Here is an 18,940-nt window from a genome sequence, read left to right on the forward strand (position 1 = left end):
CGTCCAAACAGCAGAGGAATGTTGTGCTTGTATGACGAAATGGTGATGCGAGCCCGACCTCAAACCTGGGCTTGTTCTGTATTGGAGAGGGGTTGTGGACAGAGGACCCCTACCAGCCTGGCACAGACAAGTGTGCTGCCCTGACACATGGTGACATACCCTCAGCTGTGAGATGCCTTCAGGATGCATTGGATGGCACTGGGCTTGGGCCTTTCTCCCTTTCACTTTGCCTTTTCCCCTTCTTGCCTTGTAGACCCCGGCTCCAGGACTGATGGCCTTCAAGAGATCCCTGGCGTACTCTGACATTGACCTGGAATGCCACCTGTGCCCACTGCCCAAGTACTTACCCCCGCCGGAGGCCACAGGGGGCCCAGCCAGGAAGGTAGAGAGCGGGCATGGTTGGGTGTCTTCTGCTGAAGTCAGGGGTCCATTACTGAACAATACCACCCCTTGTATTTGTAGGGGCTTATAAGAGGGGTCCCGACCTTGAAGAGGTTCCCAGAAGTCTACCTGTTAACTGCCTTCCATGTGCCAGATGTCTGCAGACCCCGCAGGTGAGTACATGGCCAGGATTATGTGATGCAGCTGTTTGAGCAGGAATGTAGGGGTCCACTTGTGCTGCCCCCGGTAGTAACCAGTCTCTATCACTGTCACCCTCAGGTGTGACCCGTTCTGCAGGGAGCTCCTGCCCGTCAGCGGGCCCCCAGCTCACAGCAGCTTACCGGCTGAGGACAAGGAGAGCATTGTGATGAGGTGAGCTCCATTCACTTCAAGGCTGACACTGTACCGAACACGGGGCTAACCTCACAGAACGTGAGGCTGACACTGCACCGACTGCGGAGCTGACCTCACCGAACGCCGGGCTGACATTGCACCAACCGCAGAGCTGACCTCACCGAACACCGGGCTGACACTGCACCGACCACGGAGCTGACCTCACCGAACGCCGGGCTGACATTGCACCAACCGCAGAGCTGACCTCACCGAACATCGGGCTGACACTGCACTGACCGCGGAGCTGACCTCACCGAACATCGGGCTGACACTGCACCGACCGCGGAGCTGACCTCACCGAACATCGGGCTGACACTGCACCGACCGCGGAGCTGACCTCACCAAACATCGGGCTGACACTGCACCGACCGCGGAGCTGACCTCACCGAACATCGGGCTGACACTGCACCGACCGCGGAGCTGACCTCACTGAACACCGGGCTGACACTGCACCGACCGCGGAGCTGAACTCACCAAACACCGGGCTGACACTGCACCGACCGCGGAGCTGACCTCACCGAACAGCGGGCTAACACTGCACCGACCGCGGAGCTGATCTCACCAAACATCGGGCTGACACTGCACCGACCGCGGAGCTGACCTCACCGAACAGCGGGCTAACACTGCACCGACCGCGGAGCTGATCTCACCAAACACGGGGCTGACACTGCACCGACCGCGGAGCTGACCTCACCGAACAGCGGGCTGACACTGCACCGACCGCGGAGCTGACCTCACCGAACATCGGGCTGATACTGCACCGACCGCGGAGCTGACCTCACTGAACACCGGGTTGACACTGCACCGACTGTGGGGCTGACCTCACCGAACACGGGGCTGACACTGCACCGACCGCGGAGCTGACCTCACTGAACAGCGGGCTGACACTGCACCGACCGCGGAGCTGACCTCACCAAACATCGGGCTGATACTGCACCGACCGCGGAGCTGACCTCACCGAACAGCGGGCTGACACTGCACCGACCACGGAGCTGACCTCACTGAACACCGGGTTGACACTGCACCGACTGTGGGGCTGACCTCACCGAACACGGGGCTGACACTGCACCGACCGCGGAGCTGACCTCACTGAACACCAGGTTGACACTGCACCGACTGTGGGGCTGACCTCACCGAACACGGGGCTGACACTGCACCGACCACGGAGCTGACCTCACTGAACAGCGGGCTGACACTGCACCGACCGCGGAGCTGACCTCACCAAACATCGGGCTGATACTGCACCGACCGCGGAGCTGACCTCACCGAACAGCGGGCTGACACTGCACCGACCACGGAGCTGACCTCACTGAACACCGGGCTGACACTGCACCGACCGCGGAGCTGACCTCACCGAACATCGGGCTGACACTGCACCGACCGCGGAGCTGACCTCACCAAACACCGGGCTGACACTGCACCGACCGCGGAGCTGGCCTCACCGAACATCGGGCTGATACTGCACCGACCGCGGAGCTGACCTCACCGAACAGCGGGCTGACACTGCACCGACCACGGAGCTGACCTCACTGAACACCGGGCTGACACTGCACCGACCGCGGAGCTGACCTCACCGAACATCGGGCTGACACTGCACCGACCGCGGAGCTGACCTCACCAAACACCGGGCTGACACTGCACCGACCGCGGAGCTGACCTCACCGAACATCGGGCTGACACTGCACCGACCGCGGAGCTGACCTCACCAAACACCGGGCTGACACTGCACCGACCGCGGAGCTGACCTCACCGAACAGCGGGCTGACACTGCACCGACCGTGGAGCTGATCTCACCAAACATCGGGCTCACCTCACTGAACACCGGGCTGACACTGCACCGACTGTGGGGCTGACCTCACTGAACACCGGGCTGACACTGCACCGACTGTGGGGCTGACCTCACCGAACACGGGGCTGACACTGCACCAACCGCAGGTCTGACCTCACCGAACACGGGGCTGACACTGCACCGACCGCGGAGCTGACCTCACTGAACACCGGGCTGACACTGCACCGACCGCGGAGCTGACCTCACCAAACATCGGGCTGACACTGCACCGACCGCGTAGCTGACCTCACTGAACACCGGGCTGACACTGCACCGACTGTGGGGCTGACCTCACTGAACACCGGGCTGACACTGCACCGACTGTGGGGCTGACCTCACCGAACATCGGGCTGACACTGCACCGACCGCAAAGCTGACCTCACCGAACACCGGGCTGACACTGCACCGACCGCGGAGCTGACCTCACCAAACATCGGGCTGACACTGCACCGACCGCGGAGCTGACCTCACCGAACAGCGGGCTGACACTCTACCGACCGCGGAGCTGATCTCACTGAACACCGGGCTGACACTGCACCGACTGTGGGGCTGACCTCACCAAACATCGGGCTGACACTGCACCGACCGCGGAGCTGACCTCACCGAACACGGGGCTGATACTGCACCGACCACGGAGCTGACCTCACTGAACACCGGGCTGATACTGCACCGACTGTGGGGCTGACCTCACCAAACATCGGGCTGACACTGCACCGACCGCGGAGCTGACCTTACTGAACACCGGGCTGACACTACACAGAACGTGGGGCTGACCTCACCGAACACGGGGCTGACACTGCACCTTCCGCGGAGCTGACCTCACCGAACAGCGGGCTGACACTGCACCAACCGCAGGTCTGACCTAACCGAATACGGGGCTGGCACTACACAGAACGTGAGGCTGACACTGTGCCAACCACTGGGCTGACCTCACCGAACATGGGGCTGACACTGCACCAACCGCAGGTCTGACCTCACCGAACACGGGGCTGGCACTACACAGAACGTGAGGGTGACACTGCACCAAATGTGGGGCTGACGTCTCCGAACACAGGGCTGACACTGCACCGACTGCGGGGTTGACGTCAACGAGCACGGGGCTCTCACAACACAGAACGTGGGGCTGACACTGCACCGACGGCGGGGCTAACTTCACTGAACACTGGGCTGACACTGCACCGATTGCGGGGCTGGCACTACACGGAACGTGGGGCTGACACTGCACTGACTGCGGGGCTGACCTCACCAAACAACGGGTTGACACTGCACCAACAGCGAGGCTGACCTCACCAAACACGGGGCTGGCACTTCACAGAACGTGGAGCTGACACTGCACCGACTGCAGGGCTGACCTCACCGAACACTGGACTGACACTGCACCGACTGCAGGGCTGACCTCCCCGAACACCCGGTTGCCACTGCACCAACAGCGGGGCTGACCTCTCCAAAGACGGGGTAAGCACTACACAGAATGTGGGGCTGACCTCCCCGAACACTGGGCTGACACTGCACCAAAAGCAGGGCTGGCACTTCACAGAGCGTGGGGCTGTCCTGACAGATCCCTCACTGCAGGGGCCCTTCTGGCTGTAATGTGTAGGGGCCAGACATCCGGTAATGGTTGCATTAATTACAAGAAATTACTGGAAGCTTCATTAATGTTTTCATGGGAGAGAGCGAGTGTCCACTGGCTGCAAACAAGCAGCGAGGTGTGCGAGACCCCGAATCCGAGATGGCAGTTCCCTCACTGCGGGGCCCCAGATAGAAGTCACAGCCAGGGCCTGACACTACTCGGCATCACCCAGACCTGCGGGGCCCAACACTACAGCCTGCCAGGACATCACCCAGACCTGTGGGGCCCGACACTACAGCCTGCCAGGACATCACCCAGAAATGCAGGGCCCGACACTACAGCCTGCCAGGACATCACCCAGAACTGCGGGGCCCGACACTACAGCCTGCCAGGACATCACCCAGACCTGCGGGGCCCAACACTACAGCCTGCCAGGACATCACCCAGAACTGCGGGGCCCGACACTACAGCCTGCCAGGACATCACCCAGAGCTGCGGGGCCCGGCACTACAGCCTGCCAGGACATCACCCAGAACTGCGGGGCCCGACACTACAGCCTGCCAGGACATCACCCAGAACTGCGGGGCCGACACTACAGCCTGCCAGGACATCACCCAGACCTGTGGGGCCCGACACTACAGCCTGCCAGGACATCACCCAGAACTACAGGGCCCGACACTACAGCCTGCCAGGACATCACCCAGACCTGCGGGGCCCGACACTACAGCCTGCCAGGACATCACCCAGAACTGCGGGGCCCGACACTACAGCCTGCCAGGACATCACCCAGAGCTGCGGGGCCCGACACTACAGCCTGCCAATACATCACCCAGACCTGCGGGGCCCGGCACTACAGCCTGCCAGGACATCACCCAGACCTGCGGGGCCCGACACTACAGCCTGCCAATACATCACCCAGAACTGCGGGGCCCGGCACTACAGCCTGCCAATACATCACCCAGAACTGCGGGGCCCGGCACTACAGCCTGCCAATACATCACCCAGACCTGCGGGGCCCGACACTACAGCCTGCCAATACATCACCCAGAACTGCGGGGCCCGGCACTACAGCCTGCCAGGACATCACTCAGAACTGCGGGGCCCGACACTACAGCCTGCCAGGACATCACCCAGACCTGTGGGGCCCGACACTACAGTCTGCCAGGACATCACCCAGAACTGCGGGGCCCGTCATTACAGCCTGCCAGGACATCACCCAGAACTGCGGGGCCCGGCACTACAGCCTGCCAGGACATCACCCAGAACTGCGGGGCCCGTCATTACAGCCTGCCAGGACATCACCCAGAACTGCGGGGCCCGGCACTACAGCCTGCCAGGACATCACCCAGACCTGCGGGGCCCGACACTACACTCTGCCAGGACATCACCCAGAACTGCGGGGCCCGTCATTACAGCCTGCCAGGTCATCACCCAGAACTGCGGGGCCCGACACTACAGCCTGCCAGAACATCACTCAGAACTGCGGGGCCCGGCACTACAGCCTGCCAGGACATCACCCAGACCTGTGGGGCCCGACACTACAGTCTGCCAGGACATCACCCAGAACTGCGGGGCCCGACACTACATTCTGCCAGGACATCACCCAGAACTGCAGGGCCCGACACTACAGCCTGCCAGGACATCACCCAGAGCTGCGGGGCCCGACACTACAGCCTGCCAGGACATCACCCAGAGCTGCGGGGCCCGACACTACAGCCTGCCAGGACATCACCCAGAACTGCGGGGCCCGACACTACAGCCTGCCAGGACATCACCCAGAACTGCGGGGCCCGACACTACATCCTGCCAGGACATCACCCAGAACTGCGGGGCCCGACACTACAGCCTGCCAGGACATCACCCAGAACTGCGGGGCCCGACACTACAGCCTGCCAGGACATCACCCAGACCTGCGGGGCCCGTCATTACAGCCTGCCAGGACATCACCCAGAACTGCGGGGCCCGACACTACAGCCTGCCAGGACATCACCCAGAACTGCGGGGCCCGTCATTACAGCCTGCCAGGACATCACCCAGAACTGCGGGGCCCGGCACTACAGCCTGCCAGGACATCACCCAGAACTGCGGGGCCCGACACTACAGTCTGCCAGGACATCACCCAGAACTGCGGGGCCCGACACTACAGCCTGCCAGGACATCACCCAGAACTGCGGGGCCCGACACTACAGCCTGCCAGGACATCACCCAGACCTGCGGGGCCCGTCATTACAGCCTGCCAGGACATCACCCAGAACTGCGGGGCCCGACACTACAGCCTGCCAGGACATCACCCAGAACTGCGGGGCCCGTCATTACAGCCTGCCAGGACATCACCCAGAACTGCGGGGCCCGGCACTACAGCCTGCCAGGACATCACCCAGAACTGCGGGGCCCGACACTACAGTCTGCCAGGACATCACCCAGAACTGCGGGGCCCGACACTACAGTCTGCCAGGACATCACCCAGAACTGCGGGGCCCGTCATTACAGCCTGCCAGGACATCACCCAGAACTGCGGGGCCCGGCACTACAGCCTGCCAGGACATCACCCAGAACTGCGGGGCCCGTCATTACAGCCTGCCAGGACATCACCCAGAACTGCGGGGCCCGGCACTACAGCCTGCCAGGACATCACCCAGACCTGCGGGGCCCGACACTACAGTCTGCCAGGACATCACCCAGAACTGCGGGGCCCGTCATTACAGCCTGCCAGGTCATCACCCAGACCTGCGGGACCCGACACTACAGCCTGCCAGGACATCACCCAGAACTGCGGGGCCCGACACTACAGCCTGCCAGGACATCACTCAGAACTGCGGGGCCCGGCACTACAGCCTGCCAGGACATCACCCAGACCTGTGGGGCCCGACACTACAGTCTGCCAGGACATCACCCAGAACTGCGGGGCCCGACACTACAGCCTGCCAATACATCACCCAGAACTGCAGGGCCCGACACTACAGCCTGCCAGGACATCACCCAGAACTGCGGGGCCCGACACTACAGCCTGCCAGGACATCACCCAGAGCTGCGGGGCCCGACACTACAGCCTGCCAGGACATCACCCAGAACTGCGGGGCCCGACACTACAGCCTGCCAGGACATCACCCAGAACTGCGGGGCCCGTCATTACAGCCTGCCAGGACATCACCCAGAACTGCGGGGCCCGACACTACATTCTGCCAGGACATCACCCAGAACTGCGGGGCCCGACACTACAGCCTGCCAGGACATCACCCAGAGCTGCGGGGCCCGACACTACAGCCTGCCAGGACATCACCCAGAGCTGCGGGGCCCGACACTACAGCCTGCCAGGACATCACCCAGAGCTGCGGGGCCCGACACTACAGCCTGCCAGGACATCACCCAGAACTGCGGGGCCCGTCATTACAGCCTGCCAGGACATCACCCAGAACTGCGGGGCCCGACACTACAGCCTGCCAGGACATCACCCAGAACTGCGGGGCCCGACACTACAGCCTGCCAGGACATCACCCAGAACTGCGGGGCCCGACACTACAGCCTGCCAGGACATCACCCAGAACTGCGGGGCCCGACACTACAGCCTGCCAGGACATCACCCAGAACTGCGGGGCCCGACACTACAGCCTGCCAGGACATCACCCAGAACTGCGGGGCCCGTCATTACAGCCTGCCAGGACATCACCCAGACCTGCGGGGCCCGACACTACAGCCTGCCAGGACATCACCCAGAACTGCGGGGCCCGACACTACAGCCTGCCAATACATCACCCAGACCTGTGGGGCCCGACACTACAGCCTGCCAGGACATCACCCAGAACTGCGGGGCCAGACACTACAGCCTGCCAATACATCACCCAGACCTGTGGGGCCCGACACTACAGCCTGCCAGGACATCACCCAGAACTGCAGTGCCCGACACTACAGCCTGCCAGGACATCACCCAGAACTGCAGTGCCCGACACTACATTCTGCCAGGACATCACCCAGACCTGCGGGGCCCGACACTACAGCCTGCCAATACATCACCCAGACCTGTGGGGCCCGACACTACAGCCTGCCAGGACATCACCCAGAACTGCAGGGCCCGACACTACAGCCTGCCAGGACATCACCCAGAACTGCAGTGCCCGACACTACATTCTGCCAGGACATCACCCAGACCTGCGGGGCCCGGCACTACAGCCTGCCAGGACATCACCCAGACCTGCGGGGCCCGACACTACAGCCTGCCAATACATCACCCAGAACTGCGGGGCCCGGCACTACAGCCTGCCAATACATCACCCAGAACTGCGGGGCCCGGCACTACAGCCTGCCAATACATCACCCAGACCTGCGGGGCCCGACACTACAGCCTGCCAATACATCACCCAGAACTGCGGGGCCCGGCACTACAGCCTGCCAGGACATCACTCAGAACTGCGGGGCCCGACACTACAGCCTGCCAGGACATCACCCAGACCTGTGGGGCCCGACACTACAGTCTGCCAGGACATCACCCAGAACTGCGGGGCCCGTCATTACAGCCTGCCAGGACATCACCCAGAACTGCGGGGCCCGGCACTACAGCCTGCCAGGACATCACCCAGAACTGCGGGGCCCGTCATTACAGCCTGCCAGGACATCACCCAGAACTGCGGGGCCCGGCACTACAGCCTGCCAGGACATCACCCAGACCTGCGGGGCCCGACACTACACTCTGCCAGGACATCACCCAGAACTGCGGGGCCCGTCATTACAGCCTGCCAGGTCATCACCCAGAACTGCGGGGCCCGACACTACAGCCTGCCAGAACATCACTCAGAACTGCGGGGCCCGGCACTACAGCCTGCCAGGACATCACCCAGACCTGTGGGGCCCGACACTACAGTCTGCCAGGACATCACCCAGAACTGCGGGGCCCGACACTACATTCTGCCAGGACATCACCCAGAACTGCAGGGCCCGACACTACAGCCTGCCAGGACATCACCCAGAGCTGCGGGGCCCGACACTACAGCCTGCCAGGACATCACCCAGAGCTGCGGGGCCCGACACTACAGCCTGCCAGGACATCACCCAGAGCTGCGGGGCCCGACACTACAGCCTGCCAGGACATCACCCAGAACTGCGGGGCCCGACACTACAGCCTGCCAGGACATCACCCAGAACTGCGGGGCCCGACACTACAGCCTGCCAGGACATCACCCAGAACTGCGGGGCCCGACACTACAGCCTGCCAGGACATCACCCAGAACTGCGGGGCCCGACACTACAGCCTGCCAGGACATCACCCAGAGCTGCGGGGCCCGACACTACAGCCTGCCAGGACATCACCCAGAACTGCGGGGCCCGACACTACAGCCTGCCAGGACATCACCCAGAACTGCGGGGCCCGTCATTACAGCCTGCCAGGACATCACCCAGAACTGCGGGGCCCGGCACTACAGCCTGCCAGGACATCACCCAGAACTGCGGGGCCCGACACTACAGTCTGCCAGGACATCACCCAGAACTGCGGGGCCCGACACTACAGTCTGCCAGGACATCACCCAGAACTGCGGGGCCCGTCATTACAGCCTGCCAGGACATCACCCAGAACTGCGGGGCCCGGCACTACAGCCTGCCAGGACATCACCCAGAACTGCGGGGCCCGTCATTACAGCCTGCCAGGACATCACCCAGAACTGCGGGGCCCGGCACTACAGCCTGCCAGGACATCACCCAGACCTGCGGGGCCCGACACTACAGTCTGCCAGGACATCACCCAGAACTGCGGGGCCCGTCATTACAGCCTGCCAGGTCATCACCCAGACCTGCGGGACCCGACACTACAGCCTGCCAGGACATCACCCAGAACTGCGGGGCCCGACACTACAGCCTGCCAGGACATCACTCAGAACTGCGGGGCCCGGCACTACAGCCTGCCAGGACATCACCCAGACCTGTGGGGCCCGACACTACAGTCTGCCAGGACATCACCCAGAACTGCGGGGCCCGACACTACAGCCTGCCAATACATCACCCAGAACTGCAGGGCCCGACACTACAGCCTGCCAGGACATCACCCAGAACTGCGGGGCCCGACACTACAGCCTGCCAGGACATCACCCAGAGCTGCGGGGCCCGACACTACAGCCTGCCAGGACATCACCCAGAACTGCGGGGCCCGACACTACAGCCTGCCAGGACATCACCCAGAACTGCGGGGCCCGTCATTACAGCCTGCCAGGACATCACCCAGAACTGCGGGGCCCGACACTACATTCTGCCAGGACATCACCCAGAACTGCGGGGCCCGACACTACAGCCTGCCAGGACATCACCCAGAGCTGCGGGGCCCGACACTACAGCCTGCCAGGACATCACCCAGAGCTGCGGGGCCCGACACTACAGCCTGCCAGGACATCACCCAGAACTGCGGGGCCCGACACTACAGCCTGCCAGGACATCACCCAGAACTGCGGGGCCCGACACTACAGCCTGCCAGGACATCACCCAGAACTGCGGGGCCCGACACTACAGCCTGCCAGGACATCACCCAGAACTGCGGGGCCCGACACTACAGCCTGCCAGGACATCACCCAGAACTGCGGGGCCCGACACTACAGCCTGCCAGGACATCACCCAGAACTGCGGGGCCCGTCATTACAGCCTGCCAGGACATCACCCAGAACTGCGGGGCCCGACACTACAGCCTGCCAGGACATCACCCAGAACTGCGGGGCCCGACACTACAGCCTGCCAGGACATCACCCAGAACTGCGGGGCCCGACACTACAGCCTGCCAGGACATCACCCAGAACTGCGGGGCCCGACACTACAGCCTGCCAGGACATCACCCAGAACTGCGGGGCCCGACACTACAGCCTGCCAGGACATCACCCAGAGCTGCGGGGCCCGACACTACAGCCTGCCAGGACATCACCCAGAACTGCGGGGCCCGACACTACAGCCTGCCAGGACATCACCCAGAACTGCGGGGCCCGTCATTACAGCCTGCCAGGACATCACCCAGAACTGCGGGGCCCGACACTACAGCCTGCCAGGACATCACCCAGAACTGCGGGGCCCGACACTACAGCCTGCCAGGACATCACCCAGAACTGCGGGGCCCGACACTACAGCCTGCCAGGACATCACCCAGAACTGCGGGGCCCGACACTACAGCCTGCCAGGACATCACCCAGAACTGCGGGGCCCGACACTACAGCCTGCCAGGACATCACCCAGAACTGCGGGGCCCGTCATTACAGCCTGCCAGGACATCACCCAGAACTGCGGGGCCCGACACTACAGCCTGCCAGGACATCACCCAGAACTGCGGGGCCCGACACTACAGCCTGCCAGGACATCACCCAGAACTGCGGGGCCCGACACTACAGCCTGCCAGGACATCACCCAGAACTGCGGGGCCCGACACTACAGCCTGCCAGGACATCACCCAGAGCTGCGGGGCCCGACACTACAGCCTGCCAGGACATCACCCAGAGCTGCGGGGCCCGACACTACAGCCTGCCAGGACATCACCCAGAACTGCGGGGCCCGACACTACAGCCTGCCAGGACATCACCCAGAACTGCGGGGCCCGTCATTACAGCCTGCCAGGACATCACCCAGAACTGCGGGGCCCGACACTACAGCCTGCCAGGACATCACCCAGAACTGCGGGGCCCGACACTACAGCCTGCCAGGACATCACCCAGAACTGCGGGGCCCGACACTACAGCCTGCCAGGACATCACCCAGAACTGCGGGGCCCGACACTACAGCCTGCCAGGACATCACCCAGAACTGCGGGGCCCGACACTACAGCCTGCCAGGACATCACCCAGAGCTGCGGGGCCCGACACTACAGCCTGCCAGGACATCACCCAGAACTGCGGGGCCCGACACTACAGCCTGCCAGGACATCACCCAGAACTGCGGGGCCCGACACTACAGCCTGCCAGGACATCACCCAGAACTGCGGGGCCCGACACTACAGCCTGCCAGGACATCACCCAGAACTGCGGGGCCCGACACTACAGCCTGCCAGGACATCACCCAGAACTGCGGGGCCCGACACTACAGCCTGCCAGGACATCACCCAGAGCTGCGGGGCCCGACACTACAGCCTGCCAGGACATCACCCAGAGCTGCGGGGCCCGACACTACATTCTGCCAGGACATCACCCAGAACTGCGGGGCCCGACACTACAGCCTGCCAATACATCACCCAGACCTGCGGGGCCCGGCACTACAGCCTGCCAGGACATCACCCAGAACTGCGGGGCCCGACACTACAGCCTGCCAGGACATCACCCAGAGCTGAGGGGCCCGGCACTACAGCCTGCCAGGACATCACCCAGAACTGCGGGGCCAGACACTACAGCCTGCCAATACATCACCCAGACCTGTGGGGCCCGACACTACAGCCTGCCAGGACATCACCCAGAACTGCAGTGCCCGACACTACAGCCTGCCAGGACATCACCCAGAACTGCAGTGCCCGACACTACATTCTGCCAGGACATCACCCAGACCTGCGGGGCCCGACACTACAGCCTGCCAATACATCACCCAGACCTGTGGGGCCCGACACTACAGCCTGCCAGGACATCACCCAGAACTGCAGGGCCCGACACTACAGCCTGCCAGGACATCACCCAGAACTGCAGTGCCCGACACTACATTCTGCCAGGACATCACCCAGACCTGCGGGGCCCGACACTACAGCCTGCCAGGACATCACCCAGAACTGCAGGGCCCGACACTACAGCCTGCCAATACATCACCCAGACCTGCGGGGCCCGGCACTACAGCCTGCCAGGACATCACCCAGACCTGCGGGCCCGACACTACAGCCTGCCAATACATCACCCAGACCTGCGGGGCCCGGCACTACAGCCTGCCAGGACATCACCCAGAACTGCGGGGCCCGACACTACAGCCTGCCAATACATCACCCAGACCTGCGGGGCCCGACACTACAGCCTGCCAGGTCATCACCCAGAACTGCGGGGCCCGACACTACAGCCTGCCAATACATCACCCAGACCTGCGGGGCCCGGCACTACAGCCTGCCAGGACATCACCCAGACCTGCGGGCCCGACACTACAGCCTGCCAATACATCACCCAGACCTGCGGGGCCCGGCACTACAGCCTGCCAGGACATCACCCAGAACTGCAGGGCCCGACACTACATTCTGCCAGGACATCACCCAGACCTGTGGGGCCCGACACTACAGCCTGCCAGGACATCACCCAGAACTGCTGGGCCCGACACTACAGCCTGCCAATACATCACCCAGACCTGCGGGGCCCGGCACTACAGCCTGCCAGGACATCACCCAGACCTGCGGGCCCGACACTACAGCCTGCCAATACATCACCCAGACCTGCGGGGCCCGACACTACAGCCTGCCAGGTCATCACCCAGAACTGCGGGGCCCGACACTACAGCCTGCCAGGACATCACCCAGAACTGCGGGGCCCGACACTACAGCCTGCCAGGACATCACCCAGAGCTGCGGGGCCCGACACTACAGCCTGCCAGGACATCACCCAGAGCTGCAGGGCCCGACACTACATTCTGCCAGGACATCACCCAGAACTGCAGGGCCCGACACTACAGCCTGCCAATACATCACCCAGACCTGCGGGGCCCGGCACTACAGCCTGCCAGGACATCACCCAGAGCTGAGGGGCCCGGCACTATAGCCTGCCAGGACATCACCCAGAACTGCGGGGCCAGACACTACAGCCTGCCAGGACATCACCCAGAACTGCAGTGCCCGACACTACAGCCTGCCAGGACATCACCCAGAACTGCAGTGCCCGACACTACATTCTGCCAGGACATCACCCAGACCTGCGGGGCCCGACACTACAGCCTGCCAATACATCACCCAGAACTGCAGGGCCCGACACTACAGCCTGCCAATACATCACCCAGACCTGCGGGGCCCGGCACTACAGCCTGCCAGGACATCACCCAGAACTGCGGGGCCAGACACTACAGCCTGCCAATACATCACCCAGACCTGTGGGGCCCGACACTACAGCCTGCCAGGACATCACCCAGAACTGCAGTGCCCGACACTACAGCCTGCCAGGACATCACCCAGAACTGCGGGGCCCGACACTACAGCCTGCCAGGACACCACCCAGAACTGCGGGGCCCGACACTACATTCTGCCAGGACATCACCCAGACCTGCGGGGCCCGACACTACATTCTGCCAGGACATCACCCAGACCTGCGGGGCCCGACACTACAGCCTGCCAATACATCACCTAGACCTGCGGGGCCCGACACTACAGCCTGCCAATACATCACCCAGACCTGCGGGGCCCGGCACTACAGCCTGCCAGGACATCACCCAGACCTGCAGGCCCGACACTACAGCCTGCCAATACATCACCCAGACCTGCGGGGCCCGGCACTACAGCCTGCCAGGACATCACCCAGAACTGCGGGGCCCGACACTACAGCCTGCCAATACATCACCCAGACCTGTGGGGCCCGACACTACAGCCTGCCAGGACATCACCCAGAGCTGCGGGGCCCGACACTACAGCCTGCCAGGACATCACCCAGACCTGTGGGGCCAGACACTACAGCCTGCCAGGACATCACCCAGACCTGCGGGGCCCGACACTACAGCCTGCCAGGACATCACCCAGAGCTGAGGGGCCCGGCACTACAGCCTGCCAATACATCACCCAGACCTGTGGGGCCCGACATTACAGCCTGCCAGGGCATCACCCAGAGCTGCGGGGCCCAACACTACAGCCTGCCAATACATCACCCAGACCTGCGGGGCCCGGCACTACAGCCTGCCAGGACATCACCCAGACCTGCGGGGCCCGGCACTACAGCCTGCCAATACATCACCCAGACCTGCGGGGCCCGACACTACAGCCTGCCAATACATCACCCAGACCTGCGGGGCCCGAAACTACAGCCTGCCAGGTCATCACCCAGACCTGCGGGGCCCGAAATTACAGCCTGCCAATACATCACCCAGACCTGCGGGGCCCGGCACTACAGCCTGCCAGGACATCACCCAGACCTGCGGGGCCCGACACTACAGCCTGCCAATACATCACCCAGAACTGCGGTGCCCAACACTACAGCCTGCCAGGACATCACCCAGAACTGCAGGGCCCGACACTACAGCCTGCCAGGACATCACCCAGACCTGTGGGGCCCGACACTACAGCCTGCCAATACATCACCCAGACCTGCGGGGCCCGACACTACAGCCTGCCAATACATCACCCAGACCTGCGGGGCCCGACACTACAGCCTGCCAATACATCACCCAGACCTGCGGGGCCCGACACTACAGCCTGCCAGGTCATCACCCAGACCTGCGGGGCCCGACACTACAGCCTGCCAATACATCACCCAGACCTGCGGGGCCCAACACTACAGCCTGCCAATACATCACCCAGACCTGTGGGACCCGACACTACAGCCTGCCAGGACATCACCCAGACCTGCGGGGCCCGGCACTACAGCCTGCCAGGACATCACCCAGACCTGCGGGACCAGACACTACAGCCTGCCAATACATCACCCAGAACTGCGGGGCCCGGCACTACAGCCTGCCAATACATCACCCAGACCTGCGGGGCCCGACACTACAGCCTGCCAATACATCACCCAGACCTGCGGGGCCCGGCACTACAGCCTGCCAATACATCACCCAGACCTGCGGGGCCCGGCACTACAGCCTGCCAATACATCACCCAGACCTGCGGGGCCCAACACTACAGCTTGCCAATACATCACCCAGACCTGCGGGGCCCGACACTACAGCCTGCCAGGACATCACCCAGAACTGCGGGGCCCGACACTACAGCCTGCCAGGACATCACCCAGAACTGCGGGGCCTGACACTACAGCCTGCCAGGACATCACCCAGAACTGCGGGGCCCGACACTACAGCCTGCCAGGACATCACCCAGAACTGCGGGGCCCGTCATTACAGCCTGCCAGGACGTCACCCAGAACTGCAGGGCCCGACACTACAGCCTGCCAGGACATCACCCAGAACTGCAGGGCCCGACACTACAGCCTGCCAGGACATCACCCAGAACTGCGGGGCCCGACACTACAGCCTGCCAGGACATCACCCAGAACTGCGAGGCCCGACACTACAGCCTGCCAGGACATCACCCAGAGCTGCGGGGCCCGACACTACAGCCTGCCAGGACATCACCCAGAACTGCGGGGCCCGACATTACAGCCTGCCAGGACATCACCCAGAACTGCAGGGCCCGACACTACAGCCTGCCAGGACATCACCCAGAACTGCGGGGCCCGACACTACAGCCTGCCAGGACATCACCCAGAACTGCGGGGCCCGTCATTACAGCCTGCCAGGACATCACCCAGAACTGCGGGGCCCGACACTACAGCCTGCCAGGACATCACCCAGAACTGCGGGGCCCGACACTACAGCCTGCCAGGACATCACCCAGAACTGCAGGGCCCGACACTACAGCCTGCCAGGACATCACCCAGAGCTGCGGGGCCCGACACTACAGCCTGCCAGGACATCACCCAGAGCTGCAGGGCCCGACACTACATTCTGCCAGGACATCACCCAGAACTGCAGGGCCCGACACTACAGCCTGCCAATACATCACCCAGACCTGCGGGGCCCGGCACTACAGCCTGCCAGGACATCACCCAGAACTGCGGGGCCCGACACTACAGCCTGCCAGGACATCACCCAGAGCTGAGGGGCCCGGCACTTCAGCCTGCCAGGACATCACCCAGAACTGCGGGGCCAGACACTACAGCCTGCCAATACATCACCCAGACCTGTGGGGCCCGACACTACAGCCTGCCAGGACATCACCCAGAACTGCAGTGCCCGACACTACAGCCTGCCAGGACATCACCCAGAACTGCAGTGCCCGACACTACATTCTGCCAGGACATCACCCAGACCTGCGGGGCCCGACACTACATTCTGCCAGGACATCACCCAGACCTGCGGGGCCCGACACTACAGCCTGCCAATACATCACCCAGACCTGCGGGGCCCGACACTACAGCCTGCCAATACATCACCCAGACCTGCGGGGCCCGGCACTACAGCCTGCCAGGACATCACCCAGACCTGCGGGCCCGACACTACAGCCTGCCAATACATCACCCAGACCTGCGGGGCCCGGCACTACAGCCTGCCAGGACATCACCCAGAACTGCGGGGCCCGACACTACAGCCTGCCAATACATCACCCAGACCTGTGGGGCCCGACACTACAGCCTGCCAGGACATCACCCAGACCTGCGGGGCCCGACACTACAGCCTGCCAGGACATCACCCAGAGCTGAGGGGCCCGGCACTACAGCCTGCCAATACATCACCCAGACCTGTGGGGCCCGACATTACAGCCTGCCAGGACATCACCCAGAACTGCAGTGCCCGACACTACAGCCTGCCAGGACATCACCCAGAGCTGCGGGGCCCGGCACTACAGCCTGCCAATACATCACCCAGACCTGCGGTGGCTGACACTACAGCCTGCCAGGGCATCACCCAGAGCTGCAGGGCCCAACACTACAGCCTGCCAATACATCACCCAGACCTGCGGGGCCCGGCACTACAGCCTGCCAGGACATCACCCAGACCTGCGGGGCCCGGCACTACAGCCTGCCAATACATCACCCAGACCTGCGGGACCCGACACTACAGCCTGCCAATACATCACCCAGACCTGCGGGGCCCGGCACTACAGCCTGCCAATACATCACCCAGACCTGCGGGGCCCGGCACTACAGCCTGCCAATACATCACCCAGACCTGCGGGGCCCAACACTACAGCTTGCCAATACATCACCCAGACCTGCGGGGCCCGGCACTACAGCCTGCCAGGACATCACCCAGAACTGCGGGGCCCGACACTACAGCCTGCCAGGACATCACCCAGAACTGCGGGGCCTGACACTACAGCCTGCCAGGACATCACCCAGAACTGCGGGGCCCGACACTACAGCCTGCCAGGACATCACCCAGAGCTGCGGGGCCCGGCACTACAGCCTGCCAATACATCACCCAGACCTGCGGTGGCTGACACTACAGCCTGCCAGGGCATCACCCAGAGCTGCAGGGCCCAACACTACAGCCTGCCAATACATCACCCAGACCTGCGGGGCCCGGCACTACAGCCTGCCAGGACATCACCCAGACCTGCGGGGCCCGGCACTACAGCCTGCCAATACATCACCCAGACCTGCGGGGCCCGACACTACAGCCTGCCAATACATCACCCAGACCTGCGGGGCCCGGCACTACAGCCTGCCAATACATCACCCAGACCTGCGGGGCCCGGCACTACAGCCTGCCAATACATCACCCAGACCTGCGGGGCCCAACACTACAGCTTGCCAATACATCACCCAGACCTGCGGGGCCCGACACTACAGCCTGCCAGGACATCACCCAGAACTGCGGGGCCCGACACTACAGCCTGCCAGGACATCACCCAGAACTGCGGGGCCTGACACTACAGCCTGCCAGGACATCACCCAGAACTGCGGGGCCCGACACTACAGCCTGCCAGGACATCACCCAGAACTGCGGGGCCCGTCATTACAGCCTGCCAGGACATCACCCAGAACTGCGGGGCCCGACACTACAGCCTGCCAGGACATCACCCAGAACTGCAGGGCCCGACACTACAGCCTGCCAGGACATCACCCAGAACTGCGGGGCCCGACACTACAGCCTGCCAGGACATCACCCAGAACTGCGGGGCCCGACACTACAGCCTGCCAGGACATCACCCAGAACTGCGA

General features: G+C 63.6%; 1 protein-coding gene across 1 annotated transcript in view; it reads left to right on the forward strand.

The window, feature by feature from the left end:
- The window catches only part of CFAP221 (cilia and flagella associated protein 221), a 204,972-nt gene that overhangs the window by 144,854 nt on the left and 41,178 nt on the right, over positions 1-18,940 (forward strand). The window contains exons 20-22 of the mRNA XM_069732565.1: positions 254-382; positions 463-554; positions 661-753. Of these exons, the coding sequence (XP_069588666.1) occupies positions 254-382; positions 463-554; positions 661-753 (314 nt within the window). The remainder of the gene's footprint in view (positions 1-253; positions 383-462; positions 555-660; positions 754-18,940) is intronic.

The sequence above is a fragment of the Ranitomeya imitator genome, chromosome 7 (assembly GCF_032444005.1).
Source record: "Ranitomeya imitator isolate aRanImi1 chromosome 7, aRanImi1.pri, whole genome shotgun sequence".
Classification (NCBI taxonomy): Eukaryota; Metazoa; Chordata; class Amphibia; order Anura; family Dendrobatidae; genus Ranitomeya; species Ranitomeya imitator.